The sequence below is a fragment of the Sapajus apella genome, unplaced genomic scaffold (assembly GCF_009761245.1).
Source record: "Sapajus apella isolate SASKATOON/1434 unplaced genomic scaffold, GSC_monkey_1.0 scaffold81, whole genome shotgun sequence".
Classification (NCBI taxonomy): Eukaryota; Metazoa; Chordata; class Mammalia; order Primates; family Cebidae; genus Sapajus; species Sapajus apella.
Genome location: NW_022437021.1, coordinates 4,537,465 through 4,561,063, shown reverse-complemented (window position 1 = coordinate 4,561,063; position 23,599 = coordinate 4,537,465). Strand labels below are relative to the sequence as shown.

The window sequence follows — 23,599 nt, the reverse complement described above, 5'->3', positions numbered from 1 at the left end:
TTACTTTACAGTGGTTCAAATTTAGGTTCAAATAAAGAGACTAGTGACTTATCTCATATAAAGGTAGCGTTAATATTTGTGGCCAGGATGAGGAGCTGGAACACTAGTTGCCCCGTCTACTTCCTCCCTGTTATACAAATTAAAGAGCAGACACCACCAGGGTAAGCAGCTTCTGGGTGCATTCCAATCCAGATGCCACCAAACGCAGTGAGATGATTACCTCATGCCATGGATCTCTCCCTATGCTGGGCCTTTTCCCTAATACTAACAAGTCCTTCCTTTGCTTTCAGTAACTGGGGAACAAATCTGCAAGCATTAAAGATGTAAGGCTTTGTAGGGCACTCCATGCTGATAAACACTCAAGTCAATCTGCCTGAGTTTGAATCCTAGTTTTAACACTTACTAGCTATACAATCTCAGGCAAGTAATTTTGACCTCTCTGGACCTGAACCTATCTAAGCTTGTACCTATTCAAGCTTACTTGGCTAGAAAATATACAATCTTTATCCAAACAAGGACTTTACTGCACAAGCATAAATGTGTCCCGCAATGCCTTTAGGCACTGTGTTTTTTTAAATTGATTTTCAATTTATATATAAAATACTATTCTAATTCATAATTGGGGGATGTTTAAGCCACATACAATTTCTCCCAAATTATAAAACTTATACTAACCCACACTTTTCCAAGATGGAGAACTTCTACATTTTTGATGTATTTTATGGCATTCTTCAATTCTTCAAGTCCATTCCAGACTACTTGTACCACACAGGTCTTCTCATCTTCTTCACTATGATCTGACCTAACTTTTTTTTGATCTAGTGGCTCTGACATCTGCTTCTCTTTTTCAGGTGATAAGACATTTTGTTTTGTTTTACTTTGCTGTTGCTTTGGAGAAAGTAGCTTAACTAGCTTTCCATAGGTCACAGTAAAGCTGGGCTCTACATCAAAATATTCCTGATCCCATGGAAATACATGAATGGCAAAATGTTTATGAAAAACAGAGGTTGCTGATGCATTATATATACTAGGAGGTTGAGATTTGCATACTCTGAAAATATTGTCTAGAGGAACAACCTTTGACTGCATATTTTTGAATGCGTGGATTTCAGTTAAACCCCAGGATGTCTCTTGTTTCTTCTCAGATCGAAAAGAAAAAATGCTTCCTATCATAGTCCATAAACTTGCTACTGATGATGAATCAACTGGAAACTCTGACTTGTTTTCATTAGACTCAGTGATTCCCGCAGTATTTGACTGAAGTTGCTTGGTTTGAAGTTCTTTCATCACTCCTTTTTGGTCTCTTTCATAACTATGAAGTTTTTTACATTCAGCATCTGTTTTTGAAAATGCAGATTTCTCTTTGGCTTGGCGTGTCTTTGGCTGAATAAGGAGTTTGGTGTCAGTTTCCAGCCTTCCATAAGTGGCAGTTGGTATTAGTGCAACTGCATAGAAAATAAACCTCATTAGTGCACATTCATTTCTACTTTGGACTCAATGCTATAGTGTAGAATATGACAGCAAATAGTACAATAGCACCTACCAATCTGAATAAATATGTAAGTTTGTTGATCAACCCAAACAGGAAAAATGGCTTTTGGAAAAACGATTCGAATTTGATCTAGAAGATGCTGTTCAAGGGAAACAGCATGCAGCTCCTAGAACCAACAGAAGAAAAGATCAATTCACTTTACATTTTGTCCATTCCATGCCTATTAGGAAAAATCTCAATTCATTCTTTTTAAAAAACAAATTTATTGTGCATATTTATTGTATACAACATGATGTTATGAGCTACATGTAGATAGTAAAATGGTTACTATTGTGAAGTAAATTATATATCATATATATCATCTTACAGTTACCCACTTTTTTTTGTGGTAAGAGTAGTTAAAATCTACTCATTTAACATGAATTCCCAAATACAATTATATTACCTATAGTTGTCAGGTTGTACATTAGATTGCTACCAATTCATTCTTTTTTTATGTGAAATAAGGTCTCACTCTGTTGTCCAGACTGGAGTACAATGGTGTGATCTTGACTCACTGCAGCCTTGACTTTCTGGGCTCAAGCAATCCTCCTGCCTCAGCCTCCCAAGTAGCTGGGACTCTACAGGCATGCACTATTATGCCCAGCTAATTTTTGTATTTTTAGTAGAGGTGGGGTTTCACCATGTTGCCCAGCCTGGACTCAAGCAATCGACCTTCCTTGGCCTCCCAAAGTGCTGGGATTACAGACATGAGCTACTGTGCCCAGCCTCAATTCATTCTTATAATTCAAAACCAACTCGGAATATGTAATAAAGTTTAGAGAAGAGAAATCTAAAGACATTGATATTGTGAAGTAATTTAAGCTTAAATGACATAGTTCTTATTTGGTTTTCTTTACCAGTATCTCCCAATCATCTGCTGAGAGGGGTTCCACCTCAACTTGTTGACAAGATACCACATAGGAACATGGCTTGAGAAATACCTAGAAAAAATTAAAAATTTAAAACTACTTTAAAAATTTTTTCTGTGTCATTTTAGGTAAGTAGATGTGTGTGTTTTAGAGGGGGTTGTATATGCAGTCTATGTAATTTTTTTTTTTTTTTTGAGACAGAGTCTTGTTCCATCACCAGGCGCCAGGCTAGAGTGTAGTGGCATGATCTTGGCTCACTGCAACCTCCGCCTCCCTGGTTCTAGAAATTCTCCTGCCTTAGCCTCCCAAGTAGCTGGGACTACAGGTGTGTGCCATCACGTCCAGCTAATTTTTGTATTTTTAGTAGAGACAGGGTTTCACCATGTTGGCCAGGATGGTCTCGATCTCTTGACCTCGTGATCTGCCTACCTTGGCCTCCCAAAGTGCTGGGATTACAGGCCTCAGCCATCTCGCCTGGCCTCTTTTTTTTTTTTTTTTAAGAGATGGGGCCTGGCTCTGTTACCCCCACTGGAGTGCAGTGGTACAATCATAGCTTACTGCAGCCTGGAAACCCTGGGCTCAAGCAGTCCTCCTGCCTTAGCCTCCTGGGTAGCTAGGAAAATAGGTACATGCCACTGTGCCTGGCTATATGTGTAGTCTTTCATGTGACAAATATTTATTAAGTACTTACTCTTAGCCAGGCCTTGCTATACTTAGCATTTTAGGAAAAACTGCTTCATAACTAATTACAGATTGAAGAAAAATACATCTCAGCACATTTCCTAAATAAACGTGCTAATAAAGGTAATCATTAAAAAATGTAAGTAAAAAATTAAAGAAGAAATGACTATATCATCAAGTATGGCTTGATCTAATAAATATATATTTTCATTATTTCTAGTAGTTTTGCAGCAGCCGTGCTGCTTTGAGAAAAGTGAAAAATACACTGAAATAGAAACTAGAGACAAATATTTAGAAGTATAATCCTTCACAGCTAAAAATTAAGGAAAACAAATAATACTCTCTCATTGTAGTTTAAATATATGAAACACTAGTATGTGTCAATAAGCTGGAGTCACCATCTTACTTCCTTTCCCCTTCTACAGGCATTTCCAAGGATTAAAGAAGTAGAATCCAAAGCCTCTGCATGTTAAATATTCTAGGTAACTGACCCTTCCTCTCTGTTTTTGTGGACTGGAGCAGAATTTCCCCAAGTCCCTCACCCCCAGATTCCTCAGTAAATTTCTCTTCAATATCTCCCTTACTGAAAAGGATGATTCTGAACAAGCACAAAGCAGCTCCTGCCTACCAAGAAGCTAGAGACTCCACAGTTTCTTAGCAGGATTGCTGCAATAAATGATCTAAAAAAAAGCAGGTAAAGTCACTTCAAAGCAAATGGGAATTAAAAACAAGTAAGATTCTTCAGAGTACTAATTAAGACATGAAAATCAGGAAGCTGATGTTGCCCACGGGGAAGTGCTCGGTACTCACAGAGCAGAACTGTAACTTGCTAAGCAATCCTGGGTAAAATACTCCATCTCCTTGTGTTGTAGAACAAAGCACCAAAGTAAATGATTTCTAAGGTCCCTTTGGTGCTAAAATTTTAAGATTCTAGCAACAATTGAGAGTATGCAAGGGACTAGTGCTAGGTTTGTAGATTTCTCATGAGTAGCCTATTCTCATAAAAAACATGCATAAACAAAATTAGTCTGTGCTCAAAACAAGTAAAAAGACATGGTACTCTTGTGTATTGTCATGGGAAATCGGTAATAGAGAGCAATGTAGCCCCATCTATAGAAGTTTTAAATGTATAGCATCCTTGGCTATTCTGTTTTTAAATGTTTCACTCCACATATATATCTGATTCAGAGAAAGGACAAAGCAGCTCTTGCCCACTAAGAAGTTAAGGACTCCTGGGCTAGCCAGTCCACTTTCTGTTTCTATCAGTGATTCTTTAGGAGACAGTGTCTTCGTGGCAGTGCTGCAACACAGGATCATAAAGATACAGACAGAGAGAGGAAAAGAAAGACATGTTCAATGCATATTATAATACATGGAAAGGTATCTAATATATTTTGTGGGATAATAATTGCAGAAAATATGTATGATCTCATTTCTCAAATCCTAAAGGTCTAGTGAGATCCCCCAAAACAGTAGACATTAATTCTGAGGATGGGATTGGGGAAAGGTAAAAACTCATTTTTTACTTTCAATGGTAAAATAGGTATAATGAACATATATTATTACTATTTCTTCTTCTTAAGAGACAGGGTCTTGCTGTTGCCCAGGCTGGAGAGCAGAACCATAGGCCACGTAATTCCTGGGCTCAAGCACTCCTCCTACCTCAGTCTCCTGAGTAGCTAGGACTGTAAGCATGTGCCACCATGCCCAGCTAATTTTTTTCATTTTTTTTTTTTTTTGTAGAGACAGGGTCTTGCTATGCTGCCTAGCCAGGCTAATCTTGTGAACTTGTGACCTCAAGTGGTCCTCCCACCTTGGTCTCCCAAAACACTGGGATTACAGGCATAAGCCACTGAGCCCAGCCTTATATTATTTCTACAGTTATTTTTAAAAGAATAACTTGGTAAACATAAAACAAAAAATAGACATGGGTATTCAAGCTTTCAGGTTTATAATCTAACCATATTAAAATCATAAGGGAAGACAAAAATGAAAAAATAATAATCCTGTGTTGTAGGATTATTTATTTATTTGTGTTGAGACTTTGTTTCCCTTTTGTTACCCAGCTGAAGTGCAGTGGTGCAATCTCGGCTCACTGCAACCTCCACCTCCCAAGTTCAAGCAATTCTTCTGCCTCAGCCTCTTGAGTAGCTGGGATTAGAGCTGCCCACCACCATCCCCAGCTAATTTTTGTATTTTTAGTGGAGACAGTGTTTCATTCACCATGTTGGCCAGGGTGTGTCTTGAACTCCTGACCTCAAATGATCTGTCCACCTTGGCCTCCCAAATTGGTGGGATTACAAGCGTGAGCCACTGCACCTGGCTGAATTTTTATTTTTTGAATCAAGTGAGACCATGGAACGTTATAAAACATGTCTGAAACAAAGTTCAATAATAGTAAGTAAAACCTAGTAATTCAAAAGGAAAAATAATTGCATGAAACCAAATTTAGGGAATGTGGAAAATGAATTAAATAGTAGAATAAGAAGCAAGTGGGCTGGGCACGGTGGCTCATGTCTGTAATCCCAGCACTTTGGGAAGCTGAGGAGGGAGGATCACAAGGTCAGGAGTTTGAGACCAGCCTGGCCAACATGGCAAAACCCTGTCTCCAGTAAAAGTACAAAAAAAATTAGCCAGGCGTGGTGGCGTGGTTCTTGTAATCCCAGCTACTGGGGAGGCTGAGGCAGGAGAATCGCTTAAACACAGGAGGCAGAGTTGCAGTGAGCCGAGATCATGCCACTGCACTCCAGTCTGGGTGACAGAGTGAGACTTTGTCTCAAAAAAAGAAAAAAAAAGGAAGCAAGTAGGGAGTAAACTACAAGATAATGACTTAAAAACAAAGAATAGTCAGCTTCAGTATCTTACACTAGTTATATAATAGCATACAAGTTAGGTGTCATCTCATCTTAAAAAAAAAATCTAAACTTTTATTTCCATTGCTATATTATGTGACATTAGAAGAAAGTTACGGCCATCATATGTGCTTACCTGTCCCCCATTTGAGAGTCCAAGTTTTTGACCAACTTGTCTGTTAATTTCAGCCACATTTTCACCTTGATCACTAAAATGCCTGCCTTCTACCCAGCTCAAGAATGCAGGCTGGTGACTCCAGACCACTTCTATAGCTTGATTCTATTCATATAAGAAACGGGAGGAAAAAAGGTTTTCGATGTTTACATTTTTCTGGATTCACATGAAAATAAACTATTACTGCAATTCACACATACAAAAAGAGTTCTATAGGTAGTTCTCTGTTATCTACAGTTGTTGTAGCATTTAAAAATCTATAATCATTTCCAATACCCAATGCTGGTGATGGTAATGAATGAAACCTATACCATTATATTCTTACGGCAGCGTTATAAATTTAATCAACCCTTTCAGAATTCAAAATGGCAACAGTCAAAAAACTTACAATAGCAATTGAGCAACATATAACTATTTGAGCATTTATTCCCAATTAATGATTCAAAGGAAAAAGAAACAACAGCAAAAGCTATTTGTGCAGTTATTTTCTACAATAGTGAACAGTTGGGATTGTCTTAAATGTCTATCAATAGGGAAAACATTAAATAAGCTATAAATTTACTATTTTAACATGAGTTAATAAGTAGAAACATATATCATCACCTTAAAAAATGTAACAATATAGTTTAGAATTATGAAACACCAACCAGATGGAGTATGCAATCCATATTTATTTACTTATTGGAAGAGTAATACATGCATGTGGCAAAAACACAAAAAGTACAAAAGGGTAAAATGTGAAGCCATGTCCCTGTTCTCAGAGGTAATTACTGCTGTTTCTTCTGTACCCTTCCAGAAATGTTATATTATGCAACTTCTTAATAATTTTAAGGGCTCATATAACTATAAAGTTTAAAAAAAGCAAAATATAACATTTATTCTTATTAAAAGAGCAATTATATAAAACATGTAAGTTTGTGGCCAAGGACCAAACAAGGGTTTTCTACGATTAAACAATTACAAACTCATTATAGGGACCTTGGAAAACATATAAACTTGAAAGGAAACAAAGGAATTACCGATATTCTCTCCACAAAAAAGACAACCATGTGAACAATTTGGTATATTTCTTGCTAATCCTTTTTTTCTATGTGCAAAGTAATTTTTCATATAGTTGGGTATTATAGGCACTATTTAATATCCTTTTTCCCTACTTATATTCATCATAAGCGTTTCAAACTTTTTTTTTTTTTTTTGAGACAAGATTTTGTTCTGTTGCCCAGGCTGGAGTACAGTAGCACAATCACGGGTTACTGTAACTTGAAACTCCTGGGCTCTAGCAACCCTCTCACTTCAGTTTACTGAGAAGCTAAGAATACAGGCACATATCACCACACCCAGGTAATTTTTTTTTTTCTATAGAGATAGGATCTCACTAGGTTGCTTAGGCTGGTCTGAAGCTCCTGGCCTAAAGTGATCCTCCCACCTCAGCCTCCAAACTGTTGCGATTACAGGCATAAGCCACCATTCCCAGCCACATGTATCATTTTTAAAATAAAAAGAATTTGATTAATAGATATCAAGACTAAATTTTAAAAAATCAGCCAGGTGTGGTGGCACACACCTGTGGTCCCTGCTACTTGGGAAACTGAGGTTGAAGGATCGCTTGAGCCAGGGATGTTGAGGCTACAGTGAGCCATGTTAGTGCTATTACACTCCAGCCTGGGAAACAGAGTGGGAATCTGTTACATTAAAAAAAAAAAAAAAAAAAAAAAAAAAAAGACATTATATCAGAAACCTTCTGTTTTATTAATTTATTTATATCAAAATAAATTCATTAAGTTTAAAATATTAGGCCAGGCACAGTGGCTCACATGTGTAATCTTTATACTTTGGGAGGCTGAGACGGGGGATTATTTGAGCCCAGAAATTCAAGGCCAGCCTGGGCAACATGGCAAGATCCACATCTCTACAGAACATTTTTCATAATTTAAAATATTAAATATCAAATTCATTCATTTACATGGATTTTTTTTTTTTTTTCCCGGAGACAGGATCTCACTGTGTTGCTCAGTCTGGAGTGGAGTGGCACAATCATCGGCTCATTGCAGCCTCAACCTTCTGGGCTCAAGTGGTCTTCCCACCTCAGTCTCTCAAAGTGCTGGGATTACAGGTGTGAGCCAACATGCCCAGCCTTTATGTTTCTTTAAACGGGAAGAATTTCAAACAATGTTTGAGCAACTTCTAAGACAATATAATGTACTGGAAATTAACCATGTTATTATAATTTTAAGAACGCCATCATCATGTATCACTTAGTTGTATAATTTTTCTCGCAATTTTCACAGAACAGTTCAACTGTTCTGGCTGACAAATTCTTTCAATTGAGTGTATTTTGCCTAGATTTGGAGTCAAAAGTCTTAAGTTACTGTATCAGCTGTAACCATGTAAGCTATTTCAAGAATGAAGGTGACCAAGCCCCAGATGCTTTTTGTGGGTTTTCATCAGAGTCAGCAATACATAATCCAGATTAATTCTACTTCATGTGAAGAAATTTAAGAGATGGAAATATGAAAGATGCCCTGAAATATCAAAAAAGGAAACTCTACCAGCTCATTGAAAAAAGAAAAAATTAACCTTACTGAGGAGGAAAAAATACTTCCAATTATTTATTTGGTCAAAAAGTAGTAACCAGCTCCATAAAGCCATAATATGTGCCCAGTTAGATTTGACAAACTTTGCAGACTAATGTTCTAAGTTCCTTTTCATGTCAAAATACTTCACCTGAACCAGAGACCCCTGGCTATTTAGGTAAAGAAAGAGAAGAAACAGACAGCTAGAAAAGAACCTCTTTTCCAGGAGTCAAGTCAAATCAATCAATCAACTGACCTTCTTTGACCCAAACTGAGGTATCAGTATTACCAGAAAATCTGCAGGTAAAACCATCAGTCGAAATGCCTTAGGAATGTCCAGGTGCAAAGCCTGGGGTATCTCTTGCTAACACAAGGAAAATGAAAATTGTGTGGCCATATCCTAATGGTGATTTAGGTTCATTTGCACTCACTATGTATATGAATCCTTTCCCCCTGCTGCAATCACATCAAGTCCTGAGTACAGAGAAGGTAACTTAGTTGAAGCAGTGGTTCTCAACCAGAGGTGATTTTGTCCTTCAGTAGACATCTGGCATTGTCTGGAGACATTTTTGGTTGTCACAAATAGAGGGAGGGAGTACAGGCATCTATTGGATAGAGGCCAAGGGTGCTGTTAAACATCGTAAAATGTACGGGAGAGCCCCTAAAACAAAAAATTATCCAGCTCAAAATGTCAACTGTCAGGGTGGGTGGCTCACACATGTAATCCCAGCACCTTGGGAGGACGAGGCAGGTAGATCACAATGTCAGGAGATTGAGATCATCCTGGCCAACATGGTGAAACCCCACCTCTACTAAAATACAAAAATTAGCTGGGCGTGGTGATGCGTGTCTGTAGTCCCAGCTATTTAAAAGGCTGAGGCAGGAGAACTGCTTGAACCTGGGAGGCACGGGTTGCAGTGAGACAAGACTGTGCCACTGCACTCCAGCCTGGCGACAGAGTTAGGCTCCATCTCAAAAAAAAAAAAAAAAAAAAGGATGTCAACAGTGCCAAGGTTGAGAAATCCTGACCTAAAGTATCTACTGGGTAGTCAGTCCTGAAATAATGACTTGAGGAAACAAGAGAATACACTCCAGGCGGGGTGGCTCACACCTGTAATCCCAGCACTTTGGGAGGCCGAGGCTGGTGGATCACCACCTGAGGTCAGGAGTTTGAGACCAGCCTGATCAGCATGGAGAAACCTCATCTCTACTAAAAATACAAAATTAGCCGAGCGTGGTGGTGCATGCCTGTAATCCCAGCTACTTTCGAGGCTGAGGCAGAAGAATTGCTTGAACCCAGGAGGTGGAGGTTGCTGTGAGCAGAGATCGCTCCGTTACACTCCAGCCTGGGCAACAAAAGCGAAACTCCATCTCAAAAAAAAAAAAAAATAAATAAATAAAAAAAAATAAAAAAGAGAATACCATACTTGAAACACAGAACAGAGTATATCAAATGTGATGTGTCACATAACACAATAGTGAAGTTTTGAAAGGGAGAAAATGTGGGCAACAGAGAATTGGAAAGCTATGTGGAGGAGGTAGGATTCTGCTCTTTTTAAAGACATGGAATTTGTATGAAAGGAAGAAAAGTGACTGAGGGAAGAATGGCATAAGAGAACAGAAGTGGGCAAAAGATTGGTATAGAAGAAACAGTGATTGGGTGATGCAGAGTAAGCTACAGACAAGAAGGCAAATTAGCTGCCTGGCAATGGTACTGGCCTAGAAATGCCAGTTTCCTTTCGTGTAAAAGTACAGAAATGACCTAGATGCGTAAGGTCAGTATCGTCTTTAATGTTCTATGACTCTAGGACGTCATGAATTTTCTATGATTCTAGGACAGTATGCTGAACTCTTTTGTGCATCCAAGTAGCATGAATAAATTTTTTTTTTTTTGGGACGGAGTTTCGCTTGTTACCCAGGCTGGAGTGCAATGGCACGATCTCGGCTCACCGCAGCCTCCGCCTCCTGGGTTCAGGCAATTCTCCTGCCTCAGCCTCCTGAGTAGCTGGGATTACAGGCAGGCGCCACCATGCCCAGCTAATTTTTGTATTTTTAGTAGAGACGGGGTTTCACCATGTTGACCAGGATGGTCTCGATCTCTTGACCTCGTGATCCACCCGTCTCCGCCTCCCAAAGTGCTGGGATTACAGGCTTGAGCCACCGCGCCCGGCCGAATAAATTTTTTAAAGTTAGAGATGCCTAAAGCCTATTCCCTAAGATTTTGATTTAACAAGTCTGAAGATTGATCAGAACATCTATATTTTTAAAAGCTTCAAGGTGGGCCGGGCACGGTGGCTCACGCCTATAATCCCAGCACTTTGGGAGGCCGAGGCGGTTGGATCACGAGGTCAAGAGATCGAGACCATCCTGGTCAACATGGTGAAACCCCGTCTCTACTAAAAATACAAAAAATTAGCTGGGCATGGTGGCTGTAGTCCCGGCTACTCGGGAGGCTGAGGCAGGAGAATTGCCTGAACCCAGGAGGCGGAGGTTGTGGTGAGCCGAGATCGTGCCATTGCACTCCAGCCTGGGTAACAAGAGCGAAACTCCATCTCAAAAAAAAAAAAAAAAAAGCTTCAAGGTGAGTCTGACACATGCCAGAAAACCATTGTTCTGACCCTTCCTCTCATTACTGCACAATCTGTATTATGTACTCAACGCTTCACCCCAAATAAAGTAATTCAAGTATTAACTCACAACTTGTGAACCTTTCTGCTTTAATAATTGTCTATGGCCTCTAACATAGTAATTCTTGGGAATATATCCTAAATGACCAGAAATAAAAATGATGTTTTCTAAACAAAGGTGTGTTATTTTCAACATTTCATTAAAATATAATTTAACACTTCTAATGCCTAAGAATTAAGTCCAATCTAAATGGTCAATCATAGTGAACAATTAAATTATGGCAAATTTGTGCTAGAATACTAATTAACAAATTAAAATGATGACGACGACCTTTTAACAAAACACTCATAGTAACATTAAAGAAAAACACCAGGACACAAAACTGTATGTGTGTATATAGGACCTCATTTCTGTTAAATCAAGATTAGAAACAAAACTGGAAGATTTGATCCAAACTGTCAACATTAGTCATCTCTAAGTTCTGGGGTTATGGGTAACTTATTTTCTTGTTAACAATTTTCCATGCTTTCCAAATTTTCTATAAAACATAAATTCTAAATTTATATAATTTATAAAAGAATAAATGTATAGATTTGTAGAATCTATAAAGTAATAAACTTATTACATTGATAATTAGAAAGCGAAGTTGCCTTGTTAATACAGGCTGAATGGAAACAGCAATTTCTTCCAGGGCTAAAGACATTTACATTTCAAAAAGATAACGCATGAACTCTTAAAAGTACTTCTTGAAGTCTCAAATTTAAAACAAAGATCAAGACTACTAAACTCTTAAACAGTGATGAATGTATTGTAACAACTACATCTTAGGATCAAATTAGAGTTACTGTAAGAAAGCATTCCTACTATTACCTGCAGATTTGAAAACACGTTGAAAATCCCATGAGAGCTGACGGCACTGAACAAACTTCTACCTGGAACTTGGTGACAGTGACCGATTTGTCTGTCTCTAGCCATAAAGTCCATCAAGGACCAAAAGATCATCTACTTAGTGGTAAAAAATAACGTCGACGATAGAGGATTCTGCTGAATTCATGTTTTGAAAGACGGACCAAAAGAATCTTCCCCTAGGTATGGGGAAGTAACTCAAGAGGAAAGAAGGGATGCTTGAAATTATTGCAAACTCTTTAACTATTATTGCATAGACTAGCCACTGGTGGGTACCATGCCTCCAGGATTTATGAGTATTTGGGACAAGCTGCTTCAGAAAACCCCTTCGTGCAAGCTGACCCCCCACCCCCATCCCCGGCCCCCACAGCCTGATTGCTCTGCAGCTGTTTTCCATTTCTGAACGCCTATCTAGGTGCTACAATTAAGCAAAGCCTGATTATAGCCATCTGGGCACGTCAGGGGAGGACAGGGAAAACAAATGTTTGTTATCCATACTTGTAAATTCCTGTTTTACACATACCTGTAAAATCCTGTTTTTTAAAAAACTGCGGCCACAAAAGTCACAGGATTCGCAGGATGACGTATTGTAAGTCAGTCACAAGTTAACAAACTATCTCTGCGTCTGTTACAAGCTAATAAATTACCTCAGTCCTGAAACTCTCTTAAGCCCCTCTCACCCCATAAAAGCTCCTCATTTTCTGAGCTCCGGGCTGCCTCCTCTCATTGTTACCGGCAGCCTGGCAGGTGAATAAAACTTGCTTGCCTGACTTTGGGTCTATTCTCCTTTCCTCTCGGCTAACCTTACAATGAGAACTTCAAATAAGCTAACCTTTTGCCCCCATAAGCACACTCAAATTCTTGATATCACGTGCCTCTATTTTTAATTACGAAAATAGGGACGCTGTATCTCCACTAGTGGTTACAACTGTGAAACTTCCCTACCACAACGTCCAGAAGGGCGACTGATCTCAGAGCTTCAAGTGATCCTAACTACGTTACGTGTTCCTGACACACCACAGCTGTGTTCCAAGGGTCAGCGATGCCGCGCAGAGCCATCATTGTATTAACCTTTCCCGCTTATGGGACGCGGTGGTCAGTCCCCGGGAATCTACCCGGGCTCAGGCAATAACTCTCCGCCTCCCTTTCGCAGCCGGGACGGCAGCAGCGCAGGTAACTGGAAATGGCTGGCAAGAAAAACACCTTTTAAAATTATAAAAACAAAAGACTTCTCTGGAGATTTTCCAACCTGGAATAAGAAATATTTCTAAAAACAATGGTAGAATGTTGGGATGTTTCTAGGCCCAGTTTCACCAAGTGAAAAGACCTGGGATAAGACAAGCCCAGGGTTGCCCAGGACTTGTGGGACGCAGAGACTACTCAGAGGGGCCCTGCCCTAGAGGGACCCTCAGTCTGACCTCTGCGCGCTTCGGAGGCGCCCGAAAGGCAGCTGGCGTCCCGCCGCTTCCCAGAGAGGCTTCGGCCTAGTCCGACCCCAGGCTGAAGACCAGGTGGCCGGGGCCGGCACGTTACCTGCAGCAGGTGCAGCTGGGCCACGAGACGCCGCGGCAGGTGGAGAAAGCAGTCGCGAGCGTTGGTGAAGACCACAGTCACTGCCGCCCCGCCTCGCCCAGCACCCGCCAGACGATCGCTGCCCCACATCGTTCCTAAGCGTCGTTCTGGGTTCGCCCACCCTAGCGCCGCAGCGGACCCGGGACCTGGCAGGCCCAGGGCGTCGGAGCCGGAGGAGATCGATCGGCCCCGCCCCCTCTCCCCGCTGCGCGTCTCGTCGCAAGCCTGTATTAGGTGGGACAAGCAAGCTTCTATCACTCACCGAACCTCTCCACCGCGCCGCTCGGGGGCGGCAACTCGTTCATTAAATCCTCTCACGCAGGAAACGATAGCCGACGCTGTCGATTCTTCAGCCAATCGTGGGACTCCTTGACCCATCTCGCTCTCTTATTGGGTAAAAGGGAGCTCAGCAGGGCGGATGTTGTCCTCCCTGCGAGGATCAAAGCAGGCAAGATGGCGTCAAGCGGCGGAGAGTTAGGGAGCGTATTTGAACACCACGTCCAGCGGGCGGTTTGCGACACGCGGGCCAAATATCGGGAGGGACGACGGCCTCGTGCTGTCAAGGTAAAGTGATTTTGGTTTCATTCGCTCTCCTCGGTAGCTTTATATGAGTGCTAGCGCCATATAGCCAGCCTACAGAAATAAAGGCATGACAAGGCTGCTGTCAGATCCCTCTCTCTTTAGAGCTGAAGAACCTTGCTTGGGTCAGGTATCAAAGATTCTCACGACCCTTTTGGTCAACTATTAGAACATCAACTCCACGAGACTAAGGCTTGGTTTTAGTCATTGGATCTTCTGTATTTACGGTACTACTTGGCACAAAGTAAGCGCTCAATGAATATTCGTTGAGTGATTGTTCCCGGTGAATTCTACCGACTCAATTTCTGGAAAAAAATGTCGACTGAAAGTAGTCTGTTATATGCCTTAGGTACCGTCTCACTTGGGCTGTTCTTTATGCAGAGGGAATGGCAGACACTTTATTTTGTGTTTTTTGCTGACTGGGTTGAACAGATTATTTCTTGTTTTCAAAGCTGTTTAAAAAAAATAGAGGCAGATTCGTCCTAGGTTTATTTGCGAAATACGTTTAACGACTCTGCATTTCTTTCAGGTATATACAATCAATTTGGAATCTCAGTACTTATTAATACAAGGAGTTCCTGCTGTGGGAGCCATGAAGGAATTAGTTGAGCGATTCGCTTTATATGGTCCAATTGAACAGTACAATGCTCTAGATGAATACCCGGCAGAAGACTTTACTGAAGTTTATCTTATTAAATTTTTGAACTTACAAAGTGCAAGGTAATGTGCAAGTTAAGCAGTGACTCATTTTCTCCATTCATATTTCTATCATTTTGGCCCCAAGTTTCCCTCATTCATACCTCATTCAACATAATCTAGCCTATATTCCACTTATCTTCCTCCAGCCTTTTTAAAGGTATACTTTACTGAAGCACTGTTCCCATCACCTCATTCCCATGCTTAGCAATTTAATGTCCTGTGGTGTGGTAGATTTAAAAGTTGGGTTTGAAGGCAGGGAATGGTGGTTTACGCCTGTAATCCCAGCACTTTGGGAGACTCAGACAGGCAGATCACTTGATGTCAAGAGTTCAAGACCAGCCTGGCCAACATGACAGAAACCCCAGCTCTACTAAAAATACAAAATTAGCTGGGCATGGTGGTGTGGACCCAGCTATTCAGGTGGCTGAGGCATGGGAATCACTTGAACCTGGGAGGTGGAGGATTGCAGTGAGCCAAGATCATGCCACAGGACTCCAGCCTAGAGTCCAAAAAGGCTGAAGTATGCAATGCCTTATCTATTTTTATGTTATAAAGCGAGGCTCCGTCTCAAAAAAAAAAAAGAAAAAAAAAAAGTTGGGTTTGAGGCCAGGCACATGGCTCACGCCTGTAATCCCAGCACTTTTGGAGGTCAAGATAGGTGGATCACCTGAGGTCAGGAGTTCAAGCCCAGCCTGGGCAACATGGTGAAACCCTGACTCTACTAAATAAAAAAATTAGCCAAGGGTGGTTGCACAAGCCTGTTAATCCCAGCTACTGGGAAGACTGAGACACAAGGATCACTTGAAACCAGGAAGTGTAAGTTGTGGTGAACTGAGATCATATCACTGCACTCCAGTCTGGGCGAGAGTGACTGTCTCAAAAAAAAAAAAAAAAAAGTTGAATTTGATCCCAGCACTTTGGAAGACCAAGGTGGACAGATTGCTTGAGCCCAGGAGTTCAAGACCAGACTGGCCAACATGGTGAAACCCTGCCTCTACGAAAAATACAAAAATCAAGCTGGGCATGCTGATGCATGCCTGTAGTCCCAGCTACTTGGGAGGCTAAGGTGGGAGAATCAGTTGAGCCCAGGAGGCATAGGTTGCAGTGAGTCGTTTATGGGCCACTACACTTTAGCCTGGGGGAACAGAGTGAGACCCTGCCTCAAAAAAATAAAACATAAAGTTGGGCTTGGAGTAAGTTTTCCCAGTCCCACTAGTTACTAGCTTCATGACCTTGGACAAGTTATTTAACCAGGTTAAACCTGTTTTTCCTCTTCCATAAAATCTATATGGTAAAGGGACCTTCTTGAGATTGTATGCCAATGAAATGAGATGATCCATATAAAGGGTTTAGCATAGTCCCTCCTGGTCAGAATACAGTAAGCATTAGCTATTGTCACTCCTTTCTGTGAATTGACTCAGTTTTTTCCAGCCTTCTGACATAAGCCCTCTGCTCCAAAAAAGCTGAAGTATGCAATGCCTTATTTGAATCCTTGCTCCTCAAACGAGAGTATGAGCATGGCTGTTATATAATGTCCTAGTGCTTCACTTTCATTATAGGGTTGTTGTGAGGTATTAATTCAAGTGAAGCACTTATGACATTGCTTGGTATATAGTAAAATCTCAACAAGTATTGATCATTATCCCTGGATATAGGACTGGTTAAATTTATTTATTGTAGTACTTGGCAAATCATAGATGTTTAGTATTTATTGACTGAATAACATTTTTATTTTCTCATTGTTATATATTTAGTATTTCCTCAGTTATTGAAGGTATTATGATTATAGTATTTTTCATCTGATTTTTAAGGCATAAATCCCATTACAGAATACATTGTGCTGAAAAAGCTTAATTGGGTATGAACTAACTCAAGGCCACAGAAACGCTCTATTTTATGACCACAGTTTACATACCTCAGGCCAACCAGCTGGATCCTTAGTTGTTTAGAGGCTAGGGAAAAAATCCAAGAGGTTCAAAGGGAAGAGACGGTTCTAAGAATACATACTGGATGGCTGGTGTGAATACCATCCACAAACAGAGCATTTTAATTCCCAGTCCACAGGATATATACATACACATTGCAAAAGCCGGACTTTGGTCTTTAGCCCCAGGTATTGTATACTAGTTAAGCTCTCATTTTTAAGTAAATCTGGATTAAAAAATTATGCTATCTTGTATTTCCATTCAGGACAGCCAAGAGAAAAATGGATGAACAGAGTTTCTTCGGTGGATTGCTTCATGTGTGCTATGCTCCAGAATTTGAAACAGTTGAAGAAACTAGGAAAAAACTAGCAGTGCGAAAGGCGTATGTAGTAAGAACTACTAAAAATAAAGGTATGGAAAGCATATTGCTAAATGCCTCCTGTGTGTCAGGCACTCTGCCAAGTGTGTCATCATGCAGTTCCCAGTCTAGTGGGAAGAGAGGCAAGTAAATCATCACAGTATTCAGTAAGTGTAAACCACAGGGTTCTCTGCAGCATACTACATAATCTGGGTTGAGAAGGGAGAAATGTTGATTCATAAAAGACTTCCTACAGTCTGTGACACGTGGCTGAACTTTGAAGGATAAGTAGACATTACCTAGAAGGGAGAGGAAAAGATGGAAAGGCAAGCCAGGCAGGATGTTTAAATGCTTAGGGGAATAAATGAGCATCATGTATTTAAGAAACTTTAACTCACATAATATAATCAAAGCCCAGAGGTTTCTGTGAGAGATAAGTTTAGAATAGTGGATAGGAAGTGAATCATGAAGGGCCTTGTGTCCCATGCTAAGGAATTAAGGATTTGACCAGAATGCAGTGAGAAGCAGTTGTGATTTGCAGACTAAGTGTCACTGCTAATCATGGAGAAGTTCTACTTTTGACCAAGCAACAGCGTAAATGCCCCACATGCCCCTTCTACCAGATAGTGGTAGAGAGAAATAAAGTGGGAAAACTCTTGGAAAGCTTACTCAGAAATCTGGCAAGAGAGCTGTTGAGAATCCCCAGTCATTTGTAGACACTAACTTATAAGATATGTAAATAGCACCAGGAAAACTTGTATATTTGTGTGGCAAAGGAAATTATAAAATATAAAAAAATAAAAAATGGAAAGGAAATTATAAAATATTAGTGTAGAGGAAGACCTTTGACATTATCTGACCTGTGTCCTAATTCCTGTTGAGGAGGAAACTAAGTCTCAGAGTTTGTGACTGGCCTATATTACTAGAGATAAATTAAGGATAAAAATAAGGCTTAAAACCCAAGCTTTGGACACTCTGTCCAGAGCTTATTTTTAAACTGCTTTAATCATCTCAGTGTTGGTGGTGGCCTAGCATTATCTTCATTATTTGCTCCCCTTCCCCTTAAGACCTTTTTGCCCTGCCCCCTCAGAATTAGATTCAGTGTTGTTAAACTATGACTTTTTTGGCCTTGAACACTTTAATTAAGTTCTATTTTATCTGCAGCATTCTAGCATCTACACTTATTTGTATATTTGGTCTTTTCAAAAACTTTTATTCATGAAATTTCAAAACACACAGGTAGAAAAACTAAATGTATTAAAATTAAAAACTAAAAACTCCCATGTATTAACATTAACAATCATCAACAGAGAGCCAGTTTCATCTTTACCACATCTTCCACACCCGACTCATGTTGTAGTCTGCTTTTGAGAGCGTAAACCAGGGAAGAGGCCCCTTCCAGCCCTAGAAGTAAGCCACACATATTGCTTTCTTTAGTAACTAACACAAGCTAAGCAGCATGATACATCCAGATACTGGGAAACTCTGAAATTGCAAAAAACAAAACAAAACAAAAAAATATATATAGTATATAATGATATGGAAAAACTTTGTAAGATCTACAGTGAAGTGGAAAATACAGAGGTGCAGAGAAGTACATATTACAGGTTATCTTTTTTAGTGGGGAGAAAAAGAATGGGAGGAAGAAGGCAGCAAAGTAAGGCATACTGAACAGATAAATAAAAAACAATAGCGCTTACTTATGGGGTGAAACCAGGCCCATGGAGAGCAAGGAAAGGGTGACACTTGATGCTACATATCTTTTTATCCATTTTAGGTTTTTTTTTTTTTTTTTTTTTTTGAGACAGAGTTTCGCTCTTGTTACCCAGGCTGGAGTGCAATGGCGCGATCTTGGCTCACCGCAACCTCCGCCTCCTGGGTTCAGGCAATTCTCCTGCCTCAGCCTCCTGAGTAGCTGGGATTACAGGCACGCGCCACCATGCCCAGCTAATTTTTTGTAGTTTTAGTAGAGACAGGGTTTCACCATGTTGACCAGGATGGTCTCGATCTCTTGACCTCGTGATCCACCCGCCTCGGCCTCCCAAAGTGATGGGATTACAGGCGTGAGCCACCGCACCCAGCCCCTCCATTTTAGGTTTTAAACCACGTGAATATATTCCCTTCTCAAGAAATTTTTTGGTGTAGAATTTGTTACCATTTTTAAGTGATTTTTAAAATTATATGATTCTGAATGATGCAAACAATAAATAAACGACTTCTGTTTTCCTTTCTCTCACCTTTTGAATTGGAATAAAAAGACCAGTATGTGACAAAGAAGAAACTGGTTACGGAGCATAAAGACACAGAGGATTTTAGACAAGACTTCCACTCAGAGATGTCTGGATTTTGTACAGCTGCTCTGAACACTTCTGCAGGGAACTCAAATCCTTATCTTCCATATTCCTGTGAATTGCCTTTATGTTATTTCTCCTCAAAATGTATGTGTTCATCTGGGAAGCATGTAGACAGAGCATTAAATTCCTCTAAGGATGGTAGAAACCATGATAAAACAATGGAGCATTATAACCACAATGACTCTTTGCAGAAAACACAGATAAACCCTTTTAAAAACTCAATGGACTGCCCTGGTACACGAAAGGCTATTATTCCTTCAGAGGCAGTTGACAGATTTATGCCTAGGACAACACAACTGCAGGAGCGCAAAAGAAGACGAGAAGATGATCGTAAACTTGGAACTTTTCTTGAAACAAACCCAAGTAGTAACGAGGTTATGATTGGACCTCTGTTACCAGACATATCTAAAGTGGATATGCATGATGACTCACTGAATACAACAGCAAATTTAATTCGGAATAAACTTAAAGAGGTAAGATTATTTTTAAAAAAACTGTTCTAAGAGACGATTTGGTTACAGGACTAAATAAATGGAGAATTATTTGTGGGAACAATAGTAATTTTTTTTTCACCTTTTAGTTTTTTGACGTGTTTTTCTACAGTTCTCTGTTGAAATAACCGAATTTGGCTAACATTTTATTTGCTTTGATACTGTTAATACTTGCTTAAACAATGAAAAAACATTTTATGTCACTGTAGATACAAAATATTAAAGCAGTGGTTTCAGCCACTTAAATCAATCTGTAAGAGTGGAGCCCAGGTCTGCCATTTTTGTTAAAATCTCCCCAGATAGTTCTAATATGAGCCAGAGTTAAGAAGGAAAAGTATTATAAATTATTTCTCTCAAATTTAGAGTTATTACAGTTTATATAAAATTCAAAATGCTTAATTTGCTTTTGTGATAAAAAGCAATAGAAGGTGATGAGATTTCTCAAAATTGGGCCTCCAGGTATGCATTTCAAATGTAGACTTCTTAAATGATTAGGACCAGATTGTGCTGCCTAGGTAGTCTTTTTTTTTTAATGTCATTTACATAATCATTTTCCATTTCCTAAGCACAAATAAAGTTAACATTTGAGTTAGCTTTTGAAAGACACCTTTTTGTGGGGTGGGAGTAGGAGCTGCTGTTACACATCATAAACTGAGGGTTATGACATTCTCTTACACTTACTCAAGATGCAGAAAGTGCTTTTCACAGTTCTACTATGTTTTACAATGTGATTAAGGGAGGCTAAGGTAGTGTAATTTCTTGTATGTACATTTTTTTACCTAAAAATTAATTATCTGATTAAAGAGGCATTATTTAATAATAATTAAAATCCATGGACACAGTTTTTGTGCTGAAGCCTTTAGTTTTTCAGTTTAGGCTGGGCACAGTGGCTTACACCAATAATCTCAGCACTTTGGGAGGCTGAGGCGAGCAGGTTGCTTAAGCCCAGGAGTCCAAGACCAGCCTGACCAACATGGTGAAACCCTATCTCTACCAAAAATATACAAAAATTAGCCAGGCATGGTGGTACACTCTTGTAGTCCCAGCTACTTGGGAGGCTGAGGTGGAAGGATCACTTGAGCCTGGGAGGCAGAGGTTGCAGTGAGCCAAGATCATGCCACTGCACTTCAGCCTGGATGACAGTGTGAGACCCTGTCTCAAAAAAAAAAAAAAAAAGGTTTTCAGTTTTGTGCTGTTATCCTTCCTTCAGTTATGGCTGAACTGAGGCATAGACATATATACACAGCTGTCTCAGCCACAGCTGATTACATTTTCAAGAAAAACGTGTGAGGTCCAAAATCTAGGTCCTTCTAGAAACAGAACAACAAAAAAGTAATATTAAATAAAATTTACTATAGTTTCTAATAATTTTCCATTTCAAATGAAGACTCTTTTACTCTGTTTTGACTTACTGTACGCTCTTTGTACACTCTTTTTCTGATGGTGTGTTTGCTTTTCCTTTTTCACCTAGGAAATTGAGGATTATACTGCTTTCTGCTCATTTCTCTAAATGTTTCATTCCCCCCAAATCTATCAAATCTATCAGTGTTTCAAGAATGCAAAACCAGGATATCTATCTGTATCTGTAAAATAACAAGTGACTTTAGATCTATAAAGTAATGTTAAAGTAGAGCATATGTTCACTTTTCTTCCTCCAATTTCTTTTTTCTTTTTAAATAGCTTTAGAAATTTTACTCTCATCAGTGTTTGAACAGAAAACTTCATTCTGTGCCTAGATCATAGGCTGTAACTTGAACATAGGCCAACTCTGCCTCAAAAGTGATGTCAAGGATTAAACTATTGGATATAATCTTACCTCTTCTAATAGCTTCTTTACTCCTGCACTATAGAAACTAAGTTTTAATGGTTCTTTTTTTTCTTTAATTAGGTAATTTCATCTGTGCCAAAGCTTCCGGAGGACAAGTCAGAAGATGTGCATACAAGTCATCCACTAAAACAAAGAAGAAGAATATAGAGTACCAGCAGCAAATTAGTATTTTCTGGAAAGAGCATTTATTTTTTATCTTTAGCCTGTTATTTTAGTTCATCAAGAGATTTTACTGCTGGTATTTTTTAATGCACTCTTCTTTGTAATTTCATTCAAGCTATTTGTCTAAAGTCATTTCTTCTTTTTTTGATCCATATTTAATGTTGCAAACTATTCTTGTCATTATAACATTGCCTCTCATATGCAGTAATTATATGTAAATTAATTGAAGCAAATGGAAACTTTACAATATAAATAAAGATAGGCAACCAGGATCTGTTTCTGATTATAATACAATTATTGAATGAGTCATTGAAATACTAGAAGTCAGGATGTTTCCGAATGCCAGGGTTTCAAAATCAAGACAATTCTGTGAAGTAAAAAGTAGATTAACTATTAGAACAAAGCTGAAATTAGAAGCTTACATGCTTTAGTTAACTTTTAAGAATTTGCTTGACCTGTGGCAATACAAAAATAAATCAGTATTTGTGAATTCTAGACTTCTGTTACTTCTTGTGGCATATCCACACTTTTTCCTGTCAGTGGATCACATAATTGGAAATTTCAGCACATCTAGGCTGTCTCTATTTTTCTTTTTTTATTTTTAGTAGAGACAAGGTCTCACTGTGTTACCCAGACAGGTACTGAACTCCTGGGCTCAAGTGATCCACCCACCTCGGCCTCCCAAAGTACTGGGATTGCAGGCGTGATGCACTACACCTGGCCATTTTCTTTACTGATAAAAATAACTTGAGAAGGTCCATACCGTGGCATGTTGTTTTCATTTCTCCCTATCTTTAATGGCCTCTTGCCTAGTAGATTGAATTTGAACATATCAGTTAATAAGGTTCCATTTCAGCTATGATGTACTGACCAAATTTCCTAGGATGGCTCTAAGTGGAAAATGGTACTAACAGCAAGCTGCAGATAAGGAGGGTAGGCCCTACTTCCATGTGAGGTATATTAGATATAGTTTTTGCTGAAATCTCAAGATAAAAGATATATTAGAGACCTAAGCATAGAATTGGAAGAGCAAATTGCTGTCTGCTTAGGCCTCTCAGACTATAAATAAGTTGTTATGATCTCTACCTCAGCATCTTGTTAAAATGCAGATTCTAGTGGTGGTGGCCAGGGGTTGTGGGGAGGGAAAATGAGGAGTTATTATTTAGTAGGTATAGAATTTCAGTTTTGGAAGATGAAAAGAGCTCTAGAGATTTGTTGCATGACAAAAGTTATCTGACACTTAAGGAGAGGTGCTGCTAAATGGGTCATGTGCTTCTGAATGGGTTCCTGATAAGTCTTGTGACCTTGTGTAAGTCAGCACTCCTCATCACCACCAACATAATTAATCATTAGGGGAGAAAGAAACCTTTGTGGTATCAAGCAGCAAAACAAAAAGATTCAAGTTCAGTTGGT

General features: G+C 39.5%; 2 protein-coding genes across 4 annotated transcripts in view; one reads left to right on the top strand and one right to left on the bottom strand.

The window, feature by feature from the left end:
- PEX1 (peroxisomal biogenesis factor 1) overlaps nucleotides 1-14,016 on the bottom strand; it is a 46,516-nt gene extending 32,500 nt beyond the window's left edge. For both annotated transcript variants that reach the window (XM_032253048.1, XM_032253049.1), the window contains exons 1-5: nucleotides 13,752-14,016; nucleotides 6,073-6,216; nucleotides 2,392-2,475; nucleotides 1,544-1,658; nucleotides 676-1,445 (exon numbers count right to left, since the gene is read on the bottom strand). In XM_032253048.1, coding sequence (XP_032108939.1) covers nucleotides 676-1,445; nucleotides 1,544-1,658; nucleotides 2,392-2,475; nucleotides 6,073-6,216; nucleotides 13,752-13,880 — 1,242 coding nt within the window. In that variant the 5' untranslated portion in view covers nucleotides 13,881-14,016. The remainder of the gene's footprint in view (nucleotides 1-675; nucleotides 1,446-1,543; nucleotides 1,659-2,391; nucleotides 2,476-6,072; nucleotides 6,217-13,751) is intronic.
- A 170-nt stretch (nucleotides 14,017-14,186) lies between these two features.
- On the top strand, nucleotides 14,187-22,692 carry RBM48 (RNA binding motif protein 48). Of its 2 annotated transcripts, XM_032253052.1 has the most exons (5): nucleotides 14,187-14,354; nucleotides 14,899-15,089; nucleotides 17,259-17,404; nucleotides 19,610-20,178; nucleotides 22,085-22,692. In XM_032253052.1, exons 1-5 carry the CDS (start codon nucleotides 14,244-14,246, stop codon nucleotides 22,169-22,171), a joined length of 1,104 nt encoding a protein of 367 aa, XP_032108943.1. In that variant the 5' UTR covers nucleotides 14,187-14,243; the 3' UTR covers nucleotides 22,172-22,692. The 2 variants fall into 2 exon arrangements, with proteins under 2 accessions (XP_032108943.1, XP_032108944.1); XM_032253053.1 differs by lacking the exons at nucleotides 14,187-14,354; nucleotides 14,899-15,089; nucleotides 17,259-17,404 and adding an exon at nucleotides 17,416-19,128 and having other exon boundaries at nucleotides 19,447-20,178.
- Nucleotides 22,693-23,599: the final 907 nt, after the last annotated feature.

Coding starts and splice junctions, on each gene's coding strand:
- RBM48 (XM_032253052.1), top strand. CDS start 14,244: ATGGCGTCAAGCGGCGGAGAGTTAGGGAGCGTATTTGAACACCACGTC. Junction 15,090..17,258: donor TTGAACTTACAAAGTGCAAG/GTAATGTGCAAG, acceptor ATTTCCATTCAG/GACAGCCAAGAGAAAAATGG. Junction 17,405..19,609: donor AAGAACTACTAAAAATAAAG/GTATGGAAAGCA, acceptor TGGAATAAAAAG/ACCAGTATGTGACAAAGAAG.